Consider the following 24,483-nt stretch of genomic DNA (forward strand, 5'->3'; position numbering starts at 1 on the left):
TGCTACAGAACAAGCTATGGACCTTCAGATGCGAAACCTTGGCTGGTCGGTGCAGCCCTCCGCCCTACCGACCTCCCTTCTCTACCTGACGGCGGCACTGGACATTCCCTGGGCAGCAAGCACCTGCACACACGGACAAGAGAAGCTGCTCAGCTTTTCTAGGGCAGCATCCCCCAGCCTGTCAACTCATCACCATTTCTCCTGGGGGGTCACAGTGCAAGACCTAAGCAAGGCACGCGGTGCAGCCGCGGCGTATCGCTCCCTTTCATGCTCAACCGCCCTGCCAAGCAAGCGAGTTCTTTGTGGGTTGGGGTACTGATCACAGAAAGCCAAATCATTAAGTACACACCTCTTTTTAACCTGTGGAGAGAGTTAAGGGCAGAGCAAGCACAAACATTTAATCCCCAGGTATTCTCTCTAATTTGCAGCTGAGGCATGCTCCCAGAGCGTGCTGAGCAAGCTCACATCACCACTGTCTGCAGGCAGAGAGGGCTGGATAGCACCAATACACTGCATTATATTCTGCCCTCCTTTGAAGACAACAAAGCCTTTTGAATTTCTACAGCAAAGTGTTCCTAAGCTTTAGAAACTCCAGGCAAATCAAAAGAAATCGACGTTTGCTCCACTGCTCAGGATCGGTTCTTAAATGAGCATGTATCATAGCTCAGTATGATAGATAATATCATAATAACTTAAATATCAGTATCATAGATAAAAACCAGCTAAATAACCTGAGGATTTCAGACCGTATCAGCGACAGCTGGATAGAACTTAATTGCAACAGAGAATGCCCAGGGATTTCCAATTTAAAATTTCCTAGAGAGGGGAAAAAAAAAAAGGCGAAAAAAAAAAAGGCAAAAAAAAGCGCTTTACTGCACATTGATTCTGAAACACCAGTTTTTAAATCAGCCCAGAGGTAAGCCTCCCATTTTTTAACAGAAGCTTAATTTCATAAAAGAATTAAAGGAAGGTGCGCAGAGCACTTGAGACAGCCAGGTATCTCAACAGAGGTGGAAGATCTTGGTAGACTTAATGACTTTGCGACTGAGCACCACAATGGCTTTGCAGTCGGTCAGTGCAATGGTGGAGTAACTCCTAATGCATTGCTCAGAGGGGCTACAAAATCCAAGCAGTTGAGATTTTGACCAACATTGTATCTTCCGAGAAAATATTTATATATAACCCATTTCTAAAAAAAAAAAATTCTAAAATAGTTTATACACATATTTCATACACAAAATACCCGATAACCAGCTCTTTTCGCTGACCGCTGAGAGAACTACACTGTAATCAGCACCAGCAACGTTACCCATTAGCAATTCCTTTTCAAGCTTACTGTTGATGTTCAAAAAAAAAAGTGCAGAGCCTTGTCCCTGAAGAGGAACAGCCCTGCGCCCCAGAACATGCTGGCAGCCAACAGTCTGGAAAGCGGCGTCCCAGAAAAGGACTCGGGGGTCCTAATTCAACGTGAGCCAGCAACGCATCCTCCAGCAAGGAAGTCCAACAGCCTGCACTGGAAAGAGCATTGCCAGCAGGTTGAGGGAAGTGATTCTGCCCCTCTGCTCAGCACTGATGAGGCACATCTGGCGTGCCGGGTCCAGTTCAGAGCTCCCCAGTAACAGAGACGTATGGATGTACTGGAAAGAATCCAACAAAGGGCCATGAAACGACGGGAGCACCTCACCTATGAGGAAAGGCTGAGAGAGCTGGGACTGCTCAGCCTGGAGAAGAGAAGGCTCAGGATGATCTCATCCGTACCTGAGGGGAGGGTACAAGGAAGATGCAGTGGTCCCCAGCCAAGAAGGACAAGAGGCAATGAGCACAAATGGAAATACAAGAAATTACATTTAAGCATAAGGAAAAACTTCACTCTGAAGATGACCAAAATACTGGACCAAGCTGTCCAGAGAGGCTGGGGGCTCTCCATCCTTGGAGATACTCAGACCTCGACTGGACATGGTCCTGGGCAACTGGCTCTAGGTGACCCTACTTTAAGCCGAAGGGTTGGACTGGTCCACCTCAGAGATGTTTTCCCCCCTCCACCATTCTGGGGAAACTTCTGTTAGAGCAGGGTCTGATTTTTGCTCAATGCAGGGTCCAATTGGAACTTTTTGTTAACAGTATCACAGGTTCTCCTGTTAGCACCTGGGTAACTTCTTGTACCTGCCCATGTAACACTAGTAAAGATGGAAAAAATAAATTCACAGTTGAAAGACAAATTATTTTGTTCTTATACTGAAATAAGTTAGACGAAGCAGCTTTGAAATGCATTAGTTGTCTCCCTCTGGTGCTCCAGAAACAATTACTAGTCAGTCCATCATAATTGTTTCCCCCTGCCCCAGTTTCACCTTCGCTATTCTTTTTGCTAAAGACATAAGTTTTACAAACAGATGTACACTTCTGCCGTTTAAAGCACAGGATGTTGGCACTGTGCAGGTTTTGGGTACAACAGTTAGGCTGCGAATTCCAGGTCACTTTACATCACAAGCAGTGTCACAGACAAGAGATCTTTTTAATGTTTAGAGAGAAATCTTCCTTGACGCTATGTGAGTAAGTACTAAGCCATTAAATATTTATGTAAATTCCTAAGAAAACATGTCCGTGATAGCATGGAAAGCAATGGAAGACCTCAGCAAGCATGAGACTTGGCTAAGCCCACACAACCACTGCTTCAATAGAATCTGGGAATCACTTGCAGCATATCTTCAGTCAAATTAAAGGATTCCATAAAATGAGTATTCCTGGCTCATGCCACAGAAGAAAAACCAAACTCGCCACGAGGCTACAGAGCTAGCAGTTTCTCCACGAGCTAAGTAAAACTCTCCACCCACTCAAAACAAATGAGTGAGAACAGTGGATGAATTAATACTCACACACACTTATTGTTGTAGCTACACTGAGATGCAAGAACTGCTCCGTTTAGGCGTGCTTAATGGCCTAAGTGATGACAAACGATGCTTAATGGGAACGAAATGACCTCAGACAAAATCTGACTCTACTTCCAACATGCCAACATTCTGTGCTGCAGGCACCTAATTATTTTGTGGTACTAACTTCCCCTGAGTGGCAGGACCCCTCTGTCCCCTCGGCTATCCCATACCCCTGCTGCTGCTGGCTACAGCGCAGCCTGTTGAGCATTCCGTTTGGTCGTCCCTGCCAGACAGCTGGCAAGGAGGAGTGTGTACAAATACTTGAAACTGAAGCACCTTTTAGAAATTTCAGAGCAATCCAAGCAAGAACATACAATGGAGTCTACTTGTCAGATGAAAAAGTTTTGTTGACGGCATGACTCCCTCAGTTCGTTTTTAGTAGAGCTTTGACAGATGGGAACTGACCACAGCCTTTTCTCCACCATAAATGAAGACTATTCTTTAGATTTAAAAAAACCCAGTGTTTTAATGGCAACTATTAGTTATTCTCAACTGAAACCAGTATCTCTAGAAACATCTTCCAGCATGCAAGCATTCATCTTCAATGGATGAAACCATTCCCCACAGGCTTAACAGAAGAATACAACTTAAAATTTGAAGTGCTTTTAAAAACCTGCATTTTCTAAAATTCAGCAGTCTCCTTAGCTATAAGGAGAAAGCAGTCTTAAAAAGGAAAAACTGAAGGAAAATATACAGAGAAATGGATATTGAAATAGGAAAGATCATGCAAAAATCTGAGCAACACAGACATTCAAACCACACCCATAGTACACTGAAAATTAAGACAGAAGTTTTCGCCGTTTTTCAAACACCATCATCTTTCTAGAAAAAAAAAAAAGGGGGCTGCCTCCTCCACTGCAAGCAACATTGCTTCACAGTCTAAATTCCTGGGCTCAGTGGGTTTAAAAAATTAAACTCTCCTCAGGCTGGCAAGAGGGGGTGTGCCTGTACTAAGGCTGAGCCACTTCCCTCTCTACCTCCCAGGCCAGCGCTGTCGCTGCACACGCTGTTCCTGTCGGCTAGCACAGTTCCTTGGCCTCGTATGAACTAGGCGCAAAAGCATTTTCAGGTTGTTGCCCCACGGCTCTTCCCACCTTCAGCTCTGCTGCCTTGCACCAGAGCGCCGCACCACCGCGAGCAGAGGCTGCCGTTGGCAACACTGGCTGCCCGCCACCTCGGGAAAACGATGGCATGTTTTGGTGGAAAGCAGATAAAAAAAAAAAAGGCATAAGAAGGAGTTGTCTAGTCTCCCTGGAGTCCTAATCGTATCACTAGCTGCTAAAATAAAGACTGGTTTTGTTGAGTATTTTTATCCCTCAAAACTAATTCACAGCACATCTGTCACAGCAGGATATACCATTTCCCTAAAGAAAATTGGTACTTTTCTTGTGCAATTGGCTCTTTGGTGGTGCGCACATTATATATAAAGCATTCATGCACAAACAGTTCATTCTGCCCTGGTTATTTTCCCTGTCATAGCGTGAGTATTTTTAGCCCTCATGTGATCCTCCAGTATTTTCCAGCTCTGCTTTAGTCATTCTGCTCTCACTGAATATTTCAAACTAGAATGTCTAAAAGCCTTCAGATCCAAGAAACTCTCGCATTTTTAGCTTATGTGTAAATAATTAATTTTATTAATCTGTCTTTTACACGTGTGTTTTTGACGCCCCACACCCACACACAAAGCAGTGCTCCACGGAGATTTGCTCTGACACACGGGAATACTTACATAAGGCACTAAAGCTAAAATCCCGACAACCTCATCACCGTTCTCGATTCGATCAGATGAAGCTTTTTCTGCTGCTTTCCACGGGGAGCATTAGAACTGGCACAAACAACAGCGCCCTAATATTTTAATCCCTTACCATAATTTCGACTCTACATCTGTAGGCTGTTTACCACCGCGTGGGAGAGGAGATGGAGAGGCGGCTGCGGGCTGGCAGATGGCATTCCATCTAAAAGCAGCTGTGGTGCTGCTGGCAGCGAGCCTGCAGCGGTGGTCTGCGCGGCTGGCTCCGCGCCTCCAAGGATGAAAACATACTCATTCCCCCAGCAGGGAGCTGTATTTACCTGGAAAATCCTCACTGCTCCTATTATTTCTAGAAGAAGCCTTTTACGTGTGTAACTGAAGCCATCCACCCTCTGCCCAGCCATCAGCTCGACAACAGGTTGGCTCTGTCTCCCGAGGAAGGGACGAGGTACCGCGAGGGTGGCACAGCAGATTAGCTGTAGGGACCTATTTACGCTTCCCTTTCCAAGCTGCATTATCCTTGACCTGTGCTGACTCCTCAGTCGGATCGCCTTTGGGAGGGGTAGGGCCATGGCTGTTGGACCACCCCCCGATTAACACCAAACCCAGTGCATCAACAGATTTCTTGAGTTTTGGTTTGGTTTAAAAGCATTTTTAAAAAAATAAATAAAGACCACACTCGGCATTTGCAGAGATACAGGTAAATGCCCACGTATAGGCGTGGAAAGCAGCTACCTGATACCACGGATCTTGTCAAGCTTTAGTGTCAGATTAAAATACCAAAAATAATCCTAACTCATGGCAGCTACCGTTTTGGGCAAGCTTTCAGAACAGGCTTTAGGGATTTGACCCCTTTCTTCTTAGCTGAAAGGCATATCTTAGCTTACCTCTGAAAATACAGAGTTAGAAGAGTGTTACAAAGTAGTTATGAATGATTAAAGATATTTCACTCAAAATAAATCGCTCAAAAAACTCAACTCTGGCAAAGGGCACTGGGAGAGTTATTCCCTGGAACAACAGGAATTATCTAACACACATGAAATTACTAGCAGCTAAATCAATTATTCCTTTAGAAATTTATATATTTGATCGATTTAGAATAGGGGCACTTAAAAGTCTGTCAAAACCAAAAATATAGTGTGGATGAGTGCCCATATGTCTACTTGCTCCTGACACTAAACAATAAGTGCATTTATCTTTTCGTACGTCCACTGCACACTGTTTACACACTTTTGGATTATGTTGGAAGACCTTCTGGGTTATTTATTTCTTCCTCACTATCCCATCTTTTTGTTTCACTAATGAACTGAATACAAGAGAGTACTAAAATGTCAAAGCTTCGTTGTTAATGCAGACCAAATCACACAAATTAAGAGAGTGACATTAAAAAAAAATGTACTAATAAAGAGGCAAACTACAGCTGCAAACTGCTACAGATGCTGGCAAATGCCTGCTGCATTGGCGTGAGAGATTATGGCATCAAGCAGCCCACAGTGTTTACTGTTCCCACAACAAAGTCAGCGGAAGTAAACCCAAAACCTCAGCCATTTCACGGAAGATGCAAGAACGTAGAGTCTTGGGTTTATTTTCCTCCCCCTTCCTCAACCTAAGAGTCAGAGACAGCAGTTTAAACTACACCACCTGATGTTGCACTTACTCATGGGCATGTATTCCCTTCTTCGTGCTTGTGTCATCAGGGAAGGGGAAACTCCAGATGGGGTGGGGAAGTCCTAACCCAATGCAGGAGAACTTCACGAGGCCTTACTTTTTTTGCCTTTTTAGTATAAATGGCTAAGCTTGTTTTACTGACATGGGCACATTATGGTTCCGGTATCAACTGTAATGAATACTCCATCTCCAGTGAAGTGTGCATGAGCACGCACAGACACACACACAACAAGACCTACAGAAGCACATCTTTCCTGGTAATTTCCCACCTAGCAGGACTTACTTCCACATCATCCCTATTTACTCCCAAACAGCGGGAGATGAGGCATACGGTACTCCTCCCAGAGTGTCCTCTCTGTCAACAGGCACCCAGTAACAGCTTTCAGCCTTCCAAGCAGTCAGGCTACATGATGTGGTGAGAGGAGGCGCAAAGGCACTCATTGCATCAGTGAAATGAAAAGGTGCTCACCCCGAAACTGAACAAACCCAAGCACGACTGACACCAAAATGAAATAGTCCTGGTCTAAAAATGCAGGCAGCAATAGTAGCCTCGACCCTCATTTCACCTCGTATCATGCAATGTCTACACCCCCCCTCCCCAGCTCAGCAAAAATTGAACTAGTGTCCAGCCAGTCATATTTCTGGACGATATTTAAGTTAATAATGAAGGATGCTTTCCACAAGAAAAGCTAACTTCCACAACCACAGAATCTTACCCAGGATCATTACATTCTCCCTCTGTCACCCCCTTCCATACAGGGGCGGAGGAGGCACAGGACACGTGCTTCATGCAGCCAGCAACACGACACGAGGTCACGGCATTACTCTCCGTATCAGCTGGCTGGTTCCACTCCAGCAGCTATGCTATTTCTCTAGGATTGTCACCTCCACAACTTTAATTTGGATGACACATTTGTCACTTCAGTACAAACAGGCCATCTGCAAGAAGAGTTAACAAGCATGGTGAAGTCTGTATTTAATAAAAAGTGTCCTTTCCAATTTCTCTGTTGGATAGCACCATGACATTTGGGAGCGGGGGCTGTGTGTTGTTTTCTAAGGGAGTGCAAGACATCACATGGGAAATTATAGCATACCAGGCCCTGAAATTCAAAAGTTTAGACACAAGACGATGCAAAACAAAGATGCAAACAAGCTTTAAATGCCCAGAGCAGCACTGGCCTGCTATTAGGTACTCAATTTCCTGGAAGCACTAATGAGCTGAAGGCAGCTGGCCAAGTATACCCCGCTGACGTCAGAAGTGATCAGAGCAGAACACGGAAATCTGGGTATGATTCCAGAGCGTCAGCCAGCCTAAAACAGAGGGTGCCTCATACCTGCCCCTTCCCTTTGCCAGCAGCACTGGTGCGTAGCTGAGCCCATGAGACGACAGGTCACAGAATTAAACCAACTGAAAATTAATCATTTATTTGAGGGCTGGGTTAGTATGAATAAAGTAAACCCAGGACAGAACAATAAAGGAATTAAGTGGGTGTGCACGTGTGTTTCTGTATGCACAAGCCTATATACGTAGCGGCAACCAATCCCAGAAACACTCATTTAGTGATTTTTTTTTTTTTTTAATGTTACCTACTCTCCTGTTCACTTAACCCTTCAGTTAGCCAAAAATAGCATCTGCTTAGTGACCAGTTATGCCCATGTTACATAAACACCGAAGATCTGGCTTAGTCCTTTGGTCTGCTCCAGAAACACTGTCATGCTTTAACCCAAGTAGGCAGCTGAGCCCCACACAGCCGTTTGCTCACTAGTCCTCTGCCAGGACGGGGGAGAGAATTAGAAGGGCAAAAAAGAACTTGTGTGTTGAGAGAAAGACAACTTAATAGGGAAAGCAAAAGCTGTGCGTGCAAGCAAAGCAAAACACGGAATTCATTCACCACTTCCCATCAGCAGGCAGGTGCTCAGCCATCTCCAGGAAAGCAGGACTCCATCACGTGTAATGGTTACTTGGGAAGACAAATACCTTAAATCTAACCGTCCACCCCCTTTCTCCTTCTTCCCTCTAGTGTTATTGCTGAGCATGATGTCACATGGTATGGAATATCCCTCTGGTCAGTTGGGGTCAGCTGTCCCAGCTGTCTCGCCTCCTAACTTCTTGCACACCCCCAGCCTACTCACTAGCAAGGCAGTCAGAAACAGGAAAGGCCTTGATGCTGTGCAAGCACTGCTCAGCAATAACTAAAACATCCCTTTGTCATCAACATGTCAACATCACAGATCCAAAATGCAGCACCATACAATCTCTTAGGAAGAAAGTTAACTCTATCCTAGCAAAACCCAGTATAAACACAAAATAAAAAGTTAGAAGACAGAGGTATCTTTGAGAAGGATGTGTTGCTCAGTTAAGAGGACTAGCGTACCTGAACAATAAGCATGTGTAAGACCACAAATTTGGTTCATTTTTTCCTTCTGGTCAGCCCTTAAGATTTGAAAGCATTTCACTCACCATAAAAAATAATAATGAAATCAGCCTGTGCTAGCAATTCCCTCTAAGTGCGGAGGTGTGAGAGAGAAACGCGCTACATTTAACGTCCTCGAATACACTTACACACACCAAATCCACCAACAAGAAGGTTAAACGCCTTTGCACCATCAGACATCACTAGCACGCATATCGTTCACATCAAGGATTCAGTAGGGGAGACCCCACGCCCAGTAGGGCTGGACCAAACTAAAGTACAGCACAAGTTAACTTCTGTTGTCTCAGACGTTAAGCCTACGACAAGGCAAAAAGAGTGGCCCACCCACACGAGGAAATAATTCTTATCTAGTGTTTATATAACATGGATCCCGGTATCTCCAGAGATAGAAACGGCATTCTCAAAGATGCAAAATACCTGCAGTCGGAGAGTTTGCATGGTGAGACTTTTTGGGCAGGTTGAAGATTTGTTCACCGGGATCTGGTGGGGGAAGGGCGTCCTGGCCTTGTCGAGCTTCCACAGGATCATACTCCTTCCCATCATAGTTAGCATCAAAGAACTTCTTAAACCATTGAATGAAATCTAAGTTGTCTTGGAAGCGCCCTTTGACCAGTTTTTCCACGGGAATTACCTGAAAGGTAGAATAAAGGTTCCAATAATATATCATTACCATTTTTAAATATAAAAATTACATATACACACCTATTTGGAGAAAAATCTACCAACTGTATCAGCATAAATTCCTCTGCCATTGTTTTTTTCCTAAGAGAAAGAAATAATGGTGGATTTGAGGGTGCTCTTAGGAAATAAACCCAAAATAAAATGAAGACCCAGCCTTTGAAGTGGCTCTACAGTGGGTGTACGTCAGCCTTTATAACTGCTCTTCCGCAGTTACTTCTTTTTTTATTGCAGTGACAGCCATGATGAATGAAGCTGTTCTGGGAGTAACACTATATTCAAGTCTTTAGGGATTTCTGGTTTTAATGGACATGCTACAATTGGGCATACTAAAAATGAACAATGCTTCAAAAGGTCCAGGGAGTTTCTTGCTCTGTCCTACTGTTTGAACTACAAAAACCCCAGCAGCTTTTCCAAGACACGCTGAAGTTCAAGCCAACCTACATTTTAGTAGTACATGTTCATCATACCAACTAACCCTGAGGTTTTAACCTTGTAATTTTTTTTTTCTATTCCATATATAGCTACACATAGCTGTCCAATTCGGGGACATGCAGAAGTTGACTAAAATGCCTATAAAGTTTTAGTAAAACAAAAGGAAGGCTACAGGGATGTCTCCACAGCCATATCCTGCAAATTTTTTCGCAGAAGTGGAGCCCCCAAAAGGTGCCTTGGGCCATTTCTCAGTGTAAGGAGAGTGTTCAGCATTGCTCTGAAGGAGGCCCAACCTTCCCAGGTGCTGTGGGCACACAGGGACCACGAAGGGAAGGAAGGCTGCCCTACCCTGCTTAATTCATGCAGCTGATTAAAGAGCCAAGTTAAATGAATCTTAATGCCTCCTGAATGCATTCAATTGTTAGCTGGAAAAAGGATACCTAAAACCATTGCAATTTTAATTTCTTCTTCAAGGTTAAGCCAACTGTGCAGCATTTTGTAAGTCTACAACACTCTTACAAAGGTCAACATTGTACTCGGCATGTCCTTTCTGGTTGTTCTTTTTGTATCTTTCCTGTATTGAGTAAGTAGAGCAAGTTTGCTCCCCACAGAAAAAGTGACAATGTTAACTTTATTAGGCTTTTCAATGTTTCACTAACAAGTTACACAGTAAATAAAAGCACAACATTCGGGAAATAATGAGGGTTTTCCACTGCTTTAAAAAAAAAAGTCTTACAGGACATTGTCTAAGACTGTTCAAATTTCAGAATAAGACAACACTAAAAGCCAGAGCAGAACCTTATACATCTGCATAAAACTAAAAGTATGACAACATAACTTCCATTATTCATTTTTATCAACACAGTAATTTACACTGGCGAGTCTGTCAAAATCACACGCTCAAGCGTAAATCAAAACCTTATGGCTGAACAAACCATTTTCCAGGAGCCCTTCGTTCTTAACAAGATCACATGTGCTGGTCCACCTATCAAATAATTGGATAAATTATTCCAGCTCTTGAATACTTTAAATTCCTTAAACCCGATTTTGGACAAGAAACACAGAATGCTTATACGAACAGCATATTTCCAAGTTATTTGGCTGGAAATTCAGGTCAACAGTAATTTTACTGTATCTAAGACTCACTGATGGTAAGGAATTTCCGACACATGGTATTTTATCAAAAGGGTCTCTGATATTAAGATATAATGAGTTAGCCTGCACAACTCCTCAGCGGACACATGGACTCAATTTTCACTTTGTACCTAAATGGAGCATGCCAAATTTCTTCCTTCATGCCTAAATACCCTTTTCAGATAACGAAAGGTCAAGAAGAACGTCTCCATGTACAACTCGCACTGCAGTTCTCAGTCCAAAAGTCGAAAAGGTGGACTTGAAGTATTTTGAAGTTCGTTTCCCCTATTTATTGACTTCACCCAGTTTGTACAACTTTTGAAACTTGCAGCGATTGAAATACAAGCACAGAACACCTACCTTGTCCACATTCATTCTTTTAAATGATGCTTGCAGAAGTTTGAAGTTGTGAATGTATTCATGCTCCAGCTTTGCTTGAAACTTTACTTTCTTCAAGCTAATGCACCCTGGGAACAACATGTCCATGAACTGGCAGTAAGCTGCTCCTAGAACGAGAGAATGCATTGACGTTAATCCAGATGCACCCAGCTAAGACCAAATGGCGTTTAATGTCATTAGCAGAAAGCGTGAGCCGTCAGCGATCGTGCTGAAGAGTGCCTGCTGTAATTCAGCCTAGGTCTATGCACCCAAAATCCACTTGTCTGATGTACACTGAACAGGGTGACATATGAAGGTGGGTTTTTTTTTTTTGCATTCAGCCTGGATGCACGACACACTGTTGTGTAGCACCTGAAGAACCCCCACGACTAATGCAAAGTGAGTCTTTCTTCTTTTAAAACTGATGATCTCTGAGTCCCCATACATAGTAGGGCTGTCCATACAGTGAGATGATCACAGGTAAAAATGGAAATCTCTTAGTAAGCTCCCTCAGCCCTCACAGCCCCCTAAATTCAACCAAGCCAAGATCTTCTTTCTTCTGGCACTTGTAGCAGAACACCAATCAAATCCAAGGCAATCATTTAAAATTATATCAAACCACAATTTACAAAAAAATAAATCGTAAAGCTCCGGTTTGTTAAAACATATTAGCCAGTTCCCACCCCTCTAAAACAACACTCTTGACTGATTTTCCCCTCCTGAGTAAAGCACTGACGTAAGCAGGCTCGAGCGTAGGCTGCCCACAGACTGCAGAAGCCGGGCTGCCAGCTTTAGTGCTGGCTCAAAGCAACAAGGGTTCTAAGTCCACCTTTCAGGGTTATCTGAACTTGACGTATTAGTAGACAAGGGTGTGTGTATGACTAACCCAGCACAGAGCTGCAAGTATATGGAAACATTTCTACGCAGCATAGTAAGTACAGCTAACAGGGATAGCCTTTCCTCGTACACAGGGAGCTACGACGTCATCGCGTCACTGTTGTTTGCAAAGTAGGTCTTTACTGCTGTGTACACAGGGAGCTTCCTCCTACGACGTCATCGCGTCACTGTCGTTTGCAAAGTAGGTCTTTACTGCTGACACACTCAAGTGCTTGGAAATTAAGGCTGAAAATGGTTAAGGAAATCAAAGAAAAACCACTTTCAGTTCTTCAGGGGAGAGTTTGTAGAAAACTCAGCAAAGGTTCAGTGCAGTCCATTCCTGGAGCAGAGGGCTGCAGAGCCTGCAGCCCCCGTGCTGGAACGCACAGGGCAGGGAAGCGATCGCCTGATTACCCCTGACAAGTACAATTTCACTTCCACAAAAAGGACTTCTGTGCATTTAGTGCAGATCAGTTTGACAAACAAGTGTCCAGATCTCACCTAACAGTTCAGCTCAGTATGAACAACAATGGTTTTAGTCAAAAAATAATTCTGCTGAGTGCTCATACACAAAACAAACTCACCAAGCAGACACCTGGCTCACCCAGTTTTACAGGAGGGGCAACAAAAACTTTATGACATTTTTCTCCATGGGTATACATGTGTTTTGACACGACCAAGTTTATGCAGGAGAGAGTTCTCATTCTCTGTATCCACTCACCCATCATATGAACCGTTACAGAGCTCATAAATTCCCCAAAACCAAAGCCAAGTTTTAGACTGGAGTCAAAAAAAGTTTCCCAAAATACTGATGAGTTTTGCTAAGGGAGTCACAAGATCATAGAATCACAGAATGGTTTGGGTTGGAAGGGACCTTAAAGACCATCGAGTTCCAACCCCCCTGCCATGGGCAGGGACACCTTCCACTAGACCAGGTTGCTCAAAGCCTCATCCAGCCTGGCCTTGGACACTTCCAGGGAGGGGGCATCCACAACTTCCCTGGGCAAACTTTAGTGCTGCAAGCCACTGCCATTAAAAAAAAAAAAAAAAAAAAATCTCTTCACATTGCCTAGCTTTGTGGGGGGAAAACTGTTATTAAAGAAATATGATTTTCCAAGGACACCTTGTGCTTAGCTGTTTGCAATGGTTTTGGTATGATTAGGAATCAAAAGTAAAATATTCCCTAAAGGAAAAGGGGCCTTCTGGCAAGTTACAAACATCAGATGACAAATTTGCATCTTGTTACAGAAAGCTATATAAACACAATCAGTTATTCAAAAGTCATCCTTAGCAAGAGAGCTGGTAAATACGTGGCAACAGAAAAACGACATTACAATTAAAAGCATAGATATGCAGATAATGCATGGCTTGACTACATTTATTACTATTTAATTTCATGCAAAAGGATTATTATGCAATCATTTCATGTTATAAATGGAATTTGTTCCTAGCTGTGTCCTTTCATCCTCCCTACACCCCAATTATAAGCTTTACTCTGATATCTAAGTAATCGCCTGGAGGCCTTGAAAATGCGCTGTGCAACCTTTTATCTAGATCCTTTCAGGAAAATAGAAACCCAGAGTGTTCACATGAGATTTTCTCCTTCTGCTGGTAATGCAAATTCCTTCTGCATGCCTTCAGAAAGAGTCGTACTAGGTTTAAGGCTCTAGCTACGGTATTTCCTTGTGTTTCCTTCCCATTGCGCTGGCAGTTGTTTCTGTGTTTTTGCCAGCCAGGAGGTGGTCCTGGCTCCGCACGACACTCGAGGGCAGAAAACACTGGACTACATCCACATGACAGCACGAACCTCGTCTTGGATACAACACTGAAGCTGGCTGCCAGGCTGTTTCCCCAACAGGAGGATTTTATTACATCAGCAAACGCAATTAAAATGCTCCTTCCTGAAGTACAGAGGCAATATGCAAACATAGATTGAACGAAGCACTGTAAACTACAAACAGAGAAAACTCTTCTCGACTCCCAGAAGGCAGAGACCTGCCTACCACCGCAACAGGAGGAAGTAAAAATATCATTACAGTTACCTGAGGCCACCCGACTTTGGACATCGAGGTTATGTACATACTTAATATTATATAGGCATTTATTTATAATTTAAGATTTTACCCCCCTCAAGCTTGTAGCTGTCACGCTGCATTTAAATGCGAGACGTCAGTGCAGCAGAATGGGGCCGCTGCTTTCCACGCTGCCCTTCGCCGAGATTTCCTGGAGGCAGCAGAAGGAGCAGCCCTACTTGAGTCACGCGAGATCGCACTGCCTTTACCTCGCAGCCACAGCGGACAGGCGCGAGATCCTGCTCATACTGGACGGCACTTCAGGCCTGTTCAATTCACTGTGTACCTTATGCTTCAATGCCGGTGCACGGGAAAGGGATATTTTTGACTGAACACGACGAAAATGGCAGTAGAGGTAATGATATCGTGGCTTCTGACATCTCTTGCATAATTTACATGAACAAAAGGATTTTTATGCCATTATATTTTATTCAAGATTTTTAAAGTTTCTTACATTTTCTGGAAAAAACAAAAACAAACAAAAAAAAACCCCAAACAACAAAACTTTGAATACCAACACCTCCCTAGCCCCCATCCCAAATCCTAACAGAGCTCTATATACAGGAGTTGAAAACATACTACCTGTCCAGAATGGCTCATCTATATCTGTGACCAAAAAACTTTACGTGCATGAAAACATGCACATATACACACACACAGACAGAAATAATTTGAAACCTACTCGAAAGATAAAAACTGCAACCGGTAGCACTGCAGAACAGGGATCAATGTTGAAAACCTCTTATCCTGTATTAGCTAACAAGCAATTCAGAACCACTGGCTAAAAGTCCTCTCATGTTTTGATCTGGAACACTGACGCAGCCATTAGTTACAGAAGATACGCACAGGCCAGACCCCAAAACCAACCCGCAAACGGGGACGTGATGGATTACACCCGCAGCAACCACTGCTTTTCTCCGCATTAGTGAGCGGAAAGAGCCCAGCAGCATCAGAATCTGGAGGCACTGGCTGGGCTTCCCGCTCCAGACTCGGGGCAGAGCCGGCAGCAAAGGGACTGCACTCGAGGGCTGGGCAGGCAGCTGCAGAGGGGAAGGGATGCTCTCAACAAACCAACAATTGAAAAGGTAGTTGTTAAAAGCTATGACAACTGAACAGTTTCACACGTGCACCGGTAAAGCTGGAAGCTTCTACCCAATCTATAAAATTACCACATCTTTACAGCATTCTCAGAGTTGTAGGTAGTCTTTCCTTAGTCCCCCTTGCTGTAAACAATGCTGAAGTCATTCTAGCTTTTGTCCTATACTTTTCTTTCCCTGCTTCTGTGTCTCCTTCCCAGACTGTCCACAATGACTTACAGTTTGCTCTGAAGCATATGCACTCTGCATCATTACAGATTTTCAGCTTTTCTCCTCTCTCCTCTACCATCTGGAGGCTGATGAATCCACAAATGCAAAAAAGTACTTTCTTGATAATCAAAAATACTTCTGCATCTGACTATTAAAAGCACAAGGAAATTAAGAAAGACATGAGAATCTTGTTTGCTACCAAGTTTTTACTGCTCAGTAAACCTCCTCGATTTCAGCTACAGAGCAATATTAAATGCTAAAAACAAGAATCTATGTTTACACATATATATATATAAAGGAAAATAGTATTAGCAAACTAAACTTCTTTAAATACTCTACTGTTAGTACTCCGTAGAAATACTCTGATATAAGCTGAGATATGCCCAAGTTAGTGTTTGTCGCCTGCAGGAAGAGCCAGGTCAATCCTCCACAAACGTCAGAAGACTGTCCCTCCCCGTTCACCCCTGCAGTGTGTGGGAGAAAGGTCCCGGAAAGTCATGTAAAACCACACGGGCCAACATGGGAACACAAAAGGCCCATGAAGAGACAGGGGCCTGTCTGTGTGTGGGGCTGCTTTATTTTAATTTTGATGTCCAAACCACAGCTAAAGGAATTAAGTGCTACGCTAGACTTTTGCTATAAATGCTTAGTAAAAATTTTTCTCTAAAATGACAGGCAATTCAAGTTCAAACCTCTTAACCAGGCTTCAGTTTAGTTTTCACATACTAACTTTTGAAAAATCCCGTTTGGGAAAAAGGCTGACCGCACCTTTTTCTGTAATTAGATTTGTTTCTTTGCTCACTCGCAGGAAATATTTTTCAGATACTCTAGAAACATATCCAGACATGTTAGATACAGATTCCTTCAAATTATTTATTCCCTCCAAAGCTGCAACAACCTGACCACGCATTCGGAAAATACAGGATGATTTGTATGCGTGTTAGTCATCAGCACTTCAGTTCGCTAGAGTTGCTAACACTGATGGGAAACTGCACACACAGGGTATTTCTGTTGCTGGGATGACAACAACAACAAAAGGCAGTAACGTGCAAAGCGCATACATGACATAATAGCTTTGATAAGAAAGGGGGGAAAAACCCACAAGGGCCAGCAGCCATGTTTACAGTGCAGCAGCATTTGGGGCTCGCCTTCCACATCAGGATTCCTAGAATTGCTTCCCTAGGAGTGATGTTGAGATAGGCTTTTGACTTAGATATCAGAGCACAGATTTTCATTGACATTCTAAATACGGGTGTTCTGTTACGATACGCAATGGGTTTTTTTTTTTTTTTTTTTTAAACCGTACATGTCTGTGAGCATGAAGTTACGTTACACATAGCCACATGTTTAAGAAGCAGCACAATTCATGTTGAGGACTCCATCGGAGGCCACAGTCTTCAAATTCCTATTTGCATTTCCAGCAGCACCTACATGACCTAGGAGATAGGTCAACACAATACTATTTTTCCAATTGAAAAAAACCCAACCTCAAATTAAGTGATTTCAACCCATTTCCTGGTGAATATACAAGCCCACAACAATTGACTGCCAGCTTAGCTGTAGAGAAGCAAACGTCCACGGGGCTGTGCATCAGTGAATCCATTCTGGCCTGAGCTTCACCCTTCCCAGCAACAGTCTTGGGAGGGCACTTAGAAAACAAATACATAGAATTGGTGCAGGTTAGAGTGCAGCCCCGCACTCCTGCATGTCACTGCATGAGCACAGCTGCCTCAGCGAGGGCAGACCAAGTGTCTGCACACAGATGGGAGCTTCCAAAAGCAGTGCTGTCACCACAGAAAACCGCTTACAGAACTATGCACCTCCTACCACCCTACTGATGGTCGTTGAGATACAGGCACCCAAATTATACCTGCTTCAGAATGTCCTGTTCCACACAGGCAGAGCAGTCGCATGACAGATTCACAGAATCACAGAATGGTTTGGGTTGGAAGGGACCTTAAAGACCTTCTAGTTCCAACCCCCCTGCCATGGGCAGGGACACCTTCCACTAGACCAGGTTGCTCAAAGCCACATCCAGCCTGGCCTTGAACACTTCCAGGGATGGGGCATCCACAGCTTCTCTGGGCAACCTCTTCCAGTGCCTCACCACCCGCTCTGGGAAGAATTTTTTCCTGATATCCAATCTAAATCCACCAGAATATCCACTGATCATTTAAAATAATGCATATCGGTGGGAGGTTTCCCCTGTGCTAACTTGTATTCTCAAATATGTAAATCGTTAAGCTGCTCATAAATTATACACAGCAGAGCTTTTAATACTTAATTTTTAGCAATAATTTATTTTGGAATTCATTAATTTTTTAAACGGGAAGATCAGAACAATTTCATAAAACATAATTCCCATTAGCTTCAGATAGCTGCATAGCCCATCATGCCTAAAATAAAAGTAGCACGTAAAATCCAACAAGCCCTAAAAGAGGGGTGAGATGAAGCAAGTGATTGCTATGAGTAATTAAATAATAATAAAAAAGCAAAGACCTTATGTTAAGTTCTATTCCTCCTGAATTCTTAATGAATGACATTAAAAAAAAATACTATTGGGTGAAAATCTCATGATACTGCTTTGCAAGCTTCCTCAAAGTTTTGGAAATTATCTTAAATCCAATTATTAACATCCATTGTATCCTTCTAATGCTAAACATCATATGGAAGCCATTACAGTCATTTACACTGAGCATCCTGTGTTGCATGACCTCAGGACATGCCAGTTCCTCGAAACACGGCTTGGTTACAGAGTGCAAATGGGATCAAACCATGTTTTAATCATGTTTCCTAGTTGCTCTGGAGATCCAGCCTTTGCAAGGCTGCAAACTGGAGAAAACCCATACCCACCAATGTTAAAACACACTTCAGCTTTGGAGACACTAGCACACCAGAACTCATGCTGGCAACAAATTCACCAACAGGGTCCTATAATTCAGATTTTAGTACTACACATGTTGTAAGTTAAGGGTTCATATAGGCACTGAGCAAAATACACCTTCTGAGACTTGGAAAAAAATCCTATGCAGCTAAGACACAGAATACACCCCATTTATAGCTACACGAAAGATAGGCAGAAGAAAAGTCCTTCTCACTGTCACTGTCTGGCCACTTACTTCTCCGGTCACCTCAGCCCTGCTCAGAAAGCTCTTTGCAGTGTGCAGGGGAGAAGAGCCGGCTCTCGCACCGCGCCGCTCGGGAGGCTGCACCGGCTGTGAGAGACGACAGCCCACAGAGGCTGTGATGGAGCTTTCCCCCAAATCTGAAGCTGGAGAGGCAACACAGAGTCAAACAAAGAATGACATCTGCCCTCCCGTCACACCGTCTGCCTTCCTCCGAGATCAAGCAGTGGGGAGGGGGGAGTACCAGCAAAATATACATATAAAGGGACTATATATTTTCAGAGGACGAGATGGAGCACTAGCTACAGTAGTCCCACATGAAAAACTCCCTTTGGCAACACCCAGGGCATCTGCAGAGAAAGCATCACAGTCTGAAATTTGAAAATGCCAAACCACACGCTCTCTTTATAATACAGTCATTTACTAAAAGCAAGGGGGGGAAAAAAAAACCCAACAACCCACACCCCACATTTAATCCTTGATCCTTTCATACAAATCCTGAAAGACAGAAGGTCTGTATGCACTGGAGGCCAGACAATTTGCAAGTTTATAATTCTACTGAGAATTTTCAAACGCAGGAAGAGGAAGGAAAGATTCTGTATCTCCTTAACCTCAAAGGATCACAAATATAGCTAAAACAGAAATTATACCCCACTCCAGACTGCATTTTCCTTTCTATATGCATTTACCATTTCTAGCTTCCTTGCTCATAATTTGTAGAGCTTGCACACTTGGTGCTGTTTCTTTTTAATTCGTACACAAGCCCTCTATAGTCTCCTGCCTGGTTCTCATTTTGAATATGCTCTCATGTAGCAGCCAAACACTCATGAAAAGCCCTGTAACACATTCACTTGGTATTCCCTATAGATGAAAAACAGCCTTAGTAAAGAAAATTCAGCTATAAGCTGTTTAGTCAGAATTTTTGAAGAAGCCACTGTGCATTCATTACAAAAATAGCATGACTCCTAAGAAACAACCAGAGTCATAATTATTTCGAAACTCCTCCTCAAGACTATAGGTGTTGTACACAGGATCCTACTACATTAAATCAACTCCTTTCTCTATTATTTTTCATTTATGTAAATGTTCTAAGGTCTAATGCCCATCTAAAGGCAATGCACTTATTCCTTCAATTAAAACCCTGGATTATAAGTTTCCTATTCAGGTTAACAACCCTGCAGGAAGCTGAAGCTGGAGACAAAAAACTGACACAATGGCACTCACCTAAAGCACAGAGAACTGTATTGCTTTGAGATGCTTCAGAGATTTTTCTCTTGAGCTGTCAAAACGAAATTACCAGAGGAGCTGCAGACTAAATTTGGACTCTCCAGAGCTGCATCCATCCATAACCTGGCCTTTTTGGCACAACACTACTACAGCAGGCATTCAGAAAGCTCAGGGGACACTGCACTTTGCTCGGCCTACTTAGCAGAGACAAAAACACATCTAAGACTCCCAAAGAATACAAATACTTTATGACTAAGCCAGCCTCCTCCTTTGCTGCTTCTCATCCTGGCAGCTCTGTTCCTGTAACTGGCAATTGGGGAATAGGCTGGTATTGCTCCAGCATGTGTATTATCAAAGCTACTTCTCCACAGTAATGAAAAAAAATAAGGTCTGATAGCTTTATCTGTCTTCATTATGAACTGTCACATTAAGATTTAGGTATGCCCTGAATACAGCCTGCAGTAAAGGCAGAATGTCACATTATTCCTTCTTGCTTAAGCTCAGAATGTCCAAAACTATTGCTAGGTTGGCTGCAAAACGTGGGCGCCCATGAGGTCTCACAGCCAGGTGCTGAACACAGGTGTATGCCACGTTTAGGTTGCTCATGCCTCCTAAAATAACACCTTTGAGCTTTTCATTCAAACAGCATTGCCCCCACTTCCCTCTCCTGGTTTTTTTTGGCTTTGCATTTAGATTTTTCTGGCCTTTCAATTGTTCCTTAATAACAAAATGAACAAGAACTGAATAGTCATATAACAGCATGACAAATCTTAATGCTTTTTTCTAAAAAAAGAAGAAAACGTCCATACAATTTTACAGTAGGTTATAAAAATTCAGTTACAGTGGCTCTGCAGCACCCTGTTAATGCTGTGAAATGCTTCACAGTTGTAAATGGTTTCCCACATATTCCTTCTCTTTGATGTCCTGGAGAAATCCTGATATTTTATGGAAACTAACATTAAGCTGCATGAAAGCTGCCGATGCTTCAAGGACCATCAGCAGAAGGGATGCCAGAATGAAGGAAGGAGTTAGATCAGCCGTTCTCAAACTACGGTCCGTACCGTGCTTGCTGGTGCTCTGCCTGTTAGCTGGCTGATCACTTGTGCTATTGTTTCCCTCATTTCCATCCTGTAAACTACACTGGAAGTGCACTAAATAAACTATATGTACGTTAAATAAACTACTTGGGAGTTTACAGAGTAAACTGTATTAAATACAGAAAGATTCCCAAAGCTTCTTGTCCACCTGTCTTCAATCCCTACACATTCATGTCCTGCACGTGAGAAACAGGCTACACAGTCCCAAATGGAAAGGACCTAGTCCATAAGAGCACTGCGCTCTCGTGTCTGCGATAATCTAGCTGAGCTTCCATTCGTCAGTTCAGAGAGTAAAGTCCTCCGGAACACAGGAAGGACTGCACTAGAATGCTGCTTCAGATAAGGACCTAGTAAAGCTCCTTCTGGGATTGCAGTGAACATTAACGCAAAAATAAGAATGTGTAAGTATCAAGCCAGGTTTACAGCTTCAATCTGTTAGGATATGAATGTAAAAGCACCATGTAACGACAGGAACCAACACAACTTGGGATGTCTAAAGGAAGAAAAGATTTAATTTTATGCAGGATGGAGCAAGAGCTCTAATGAGACAACCCTTTTTCAGTTTTTCCCTTGTGGTGTGTCCCAAAATCCTCACTGGAGGTCACAGAAAAAGCTGTATAAGCAGCTGTGTGAAGAAACGGAACGGTGGGTTGGTGACAATTTCCATGTTTTTCTCCTGCTTGCCCCGCCCAGCTGAATTCTCTTAATCTGATCTTCTTAAATATCTTTAACTCATGGTATTCTGCATAATCAAAGTTTTCTTAGATCACCTCTCCCCTATTTCGAGAAAGGATTTTGATGTTGCTTTGGGTTTTTTTTTTAATTGCCTTTTTTTTTCTGTAAGCCCACACACATGTAGCTTGATGGAGAATTCACTTCAAAAGCTTCCTTTCAACTATTTATGAGCATATAAATAGCTATGCAGGAACAAGTCAATAACTTGTCTAGTGTGTTTCCTGTTTCAAACAATGGCAAACGTTGGGTATTTTGAGATAAAAATATCCCTTTTCTTGTATCTTTCTATAAGTGTGTGTGTATATCTATATATATCTCTAGATAGCTTACATCCTTATTTGCACACGTGTGCACACACATCCCCATGTGAGTATTTTCCTTATGTATAATTGACCAAAAGAAAACACTTAGGCTAACTTCTGGATATGTAAAGATAACAACAGCTAAATATAACCTTTCAATTTCAAGTTTATTAACTACTACAAAGATTATTTCCCACGTTCTATGTCTTTAGTTATTTCGCTTATTTACACGCACTTTAATCTGCACTTTTTTCAACCTTAATTTTACAGTCATTGTGCAAGCCTGCTTCTGCAGTTGAGATTTGTTTTTTAAAATTTTAAGAGTAGGCTATGAGGCTATCATCCTCAAAGGATTTTCTGTACTTTTCAGGGAACATCTGAGACAGCGAATTTACCCAGAATGGTAAGTAAATTCAAATATAAGGCTGTAAGACCCCATTTATGTATTTCAGCTGGACCAGTAAATAGCTGAAATGTGGTAATGCGGTTTCAGTTCTATGTGCTTAGAGCATTGTCTTCATAAGTAAGATATTCCCAGCATGTCAGTTGTCTGGAAGTAGCAATCTAAGTTAGATCCCCTCCAACACAAACATCTTCAAATTTAAAAATCACAGTAGGAAATCAGAAAGAATCACTCCCCAGGGGCATCTGTATTCTCACTGAAACATCAGCCTTTGTCTGTGTCATTTCTATTCATCATCTAGTTACAGACCCTGTTGTTTAACACAGTATCTTGTAGTTGCCACTCTGATTAACCAAAATGTCCAAAGTATTCAAAACCATTACCCCTTTTTTCAGGGCTCATTACCAAATTTACTTACAACAAGAGTTCAGTTACATTTAAAGAGAAACAGGCAGATTTTCTTGACAAACTTCTAAAGCCCTCACAGCAGCTAAAGGCTCATTTCCTCAAACCCATGTTTTTCTTCACAATCACGCTTGTGCTCTTTTCCTGCAAACATCAGCAGGGATTTGAGGACCCTTACCAGGAAGGAAATGGTACTGGAGAATTTTGTTCACCCAGGGTGTCTCCATTTGTCTCTTTTTCAGCTATGTCCACTTTCCATTTGAAAAGATACCACCCCAGTAGCTTTAAAACACAAAAGCTTATCACTGTATTCTTTTCTTGCTTAGTCAACCTTTTTATTATTTCTGTGTATCTTCTGCTACATTCGTCCCATTCACCTCTGCATTCGCTGTGCTTTCCCCAGGCACCTTATCTTTCCAGGATTAACACGAATGCAAAACCACTTCCTTTGCACATACATCAGTCCCTTTTTCCTCAGAGTAACTGGTTTATGTCCAAGTTAAAAGTTATCTATTTTCAACAAATCAGACTTTTAAAGTGGTTTTAAAATAAACATTTGTAGAGCATACTGCACTTTCTTACCTGAACAGAGTTGTTCAACTTTTGTGTAGTTTAAAGCTAATATATCATTAACCCATGCGATGATGTCATGTCTGCTCATAGTCTCTTGGGTTATAGAGGTAGAGTACACGTTGACCGCCATTCCCCAACTAGGAAAAAAAAAGACAAAAAGATATTTTAGACATTTTGGTAATTGTTTTCTGGATACAATGAATTCACACTTCCTGTTCAAAAAAAGAAAAAGTTGCATCACTGCACAACTTCTCTTACTTATTGAGAAAGGAGGCTTCATTTTTGTTCTTTGATGATACGTAACTTCTTCCATGTCCTCTTGGAATTTATGAACACATTTGTCTGGCTATCACTATGAACTTAAGGACCATATAAACCTATGGTATTCTGCTTAATGCTAATATGGTAGGAAAAAAAAGAATCAGGCATAGCCTAGAGATACACAGAATCAGAGACCTGGGATTTCGTCATGTAGTGTGGCACAGATCTAGTAATCTCACATCCATCCATCAGTTTTTTGCCACTGCAGGACGATCAGAGCCCCTAAACCAGTATTTAATTGTCAGATTGCTTCTAGAAGATGTAGCTGTTCTACTTACCCAAATAACTAATTTTTTACTGGGACAGGGGCCTCTTGGATCATTAACTCAGTTCCTAACAGTCACAGAATGAATACCAGAAAAATCTCTTTTTATTAATGTACCAACCTCTATCCTGAAAGTAACTGAGACTTGCACCCCAAAACATCTGCTTGGAAAGTGGCTGCGGAGCCCAATTCCTCTAAAATGTTAGGAACATTTCCTCTCACCTTAAACCCATTTGTTTTTCTGCCAGCATTATTCCTCCAGCTCTAATGGCTTTGTCTTCCCCAGAGCAGATTTCATAATGCATTAGGCACAGCATTCACACTCTGTCCCAATGCCCAGGTAGTCTAGATTAAACAAATCAATCCT

The 24,483-nt window shown here is 42.5% G+C and overlaps 1 protein-coding gene across 1 annotated transcript in view; it reads right to left on the minus strand.

Moving 5' to 3' along the window:
* The window catches only part of MAPRE2 (microtubule-associated protein, RP/EB family, member 2), a 37,367-nt gene extending 13,700 nt beyond the window's left edge, over nt 1-23,667 (minus strand). Inside the window, exons 1-3 of the mRNA XM_010152179.1 lie at nt 23,540-23,667; nt 11,391-11,536; nt 9,201-9,414 (exon numbers count right to left, since the gene is read on the minus strand). Of these exons, the coding sequence (XP_010150481.1) occupies nt 9,201-9,414; nt 11,391-11,536; nt 23,540-23,660 (481 nt within the window). The 5' untranslated portion in view covers nt 23,661-23,667. The remainder of the gene's footprint in view (nt 1-9,200; nt 9,415-11,390; nt 11,537-23,539) is intronic.
* Nucleotides 23,668-24,483: the final 816 nt, after the last annotated feature.

This window comes from Eurypyga helias, unplaced genomic scaffold (genome assembly GCF_000690775.1).
Source record: "Eurypyga helias isolate BGI_N326 unplaced genomic scaffold, ASM69077v1 scaffold3785, whole genome shotgun sequence".
Lineage (NCBI taxonomy): Eukaryota > Metazoa > Chordata > Aves > Eurypygiformes > Eurypygidae > Eurypyga > Eurypyga helias.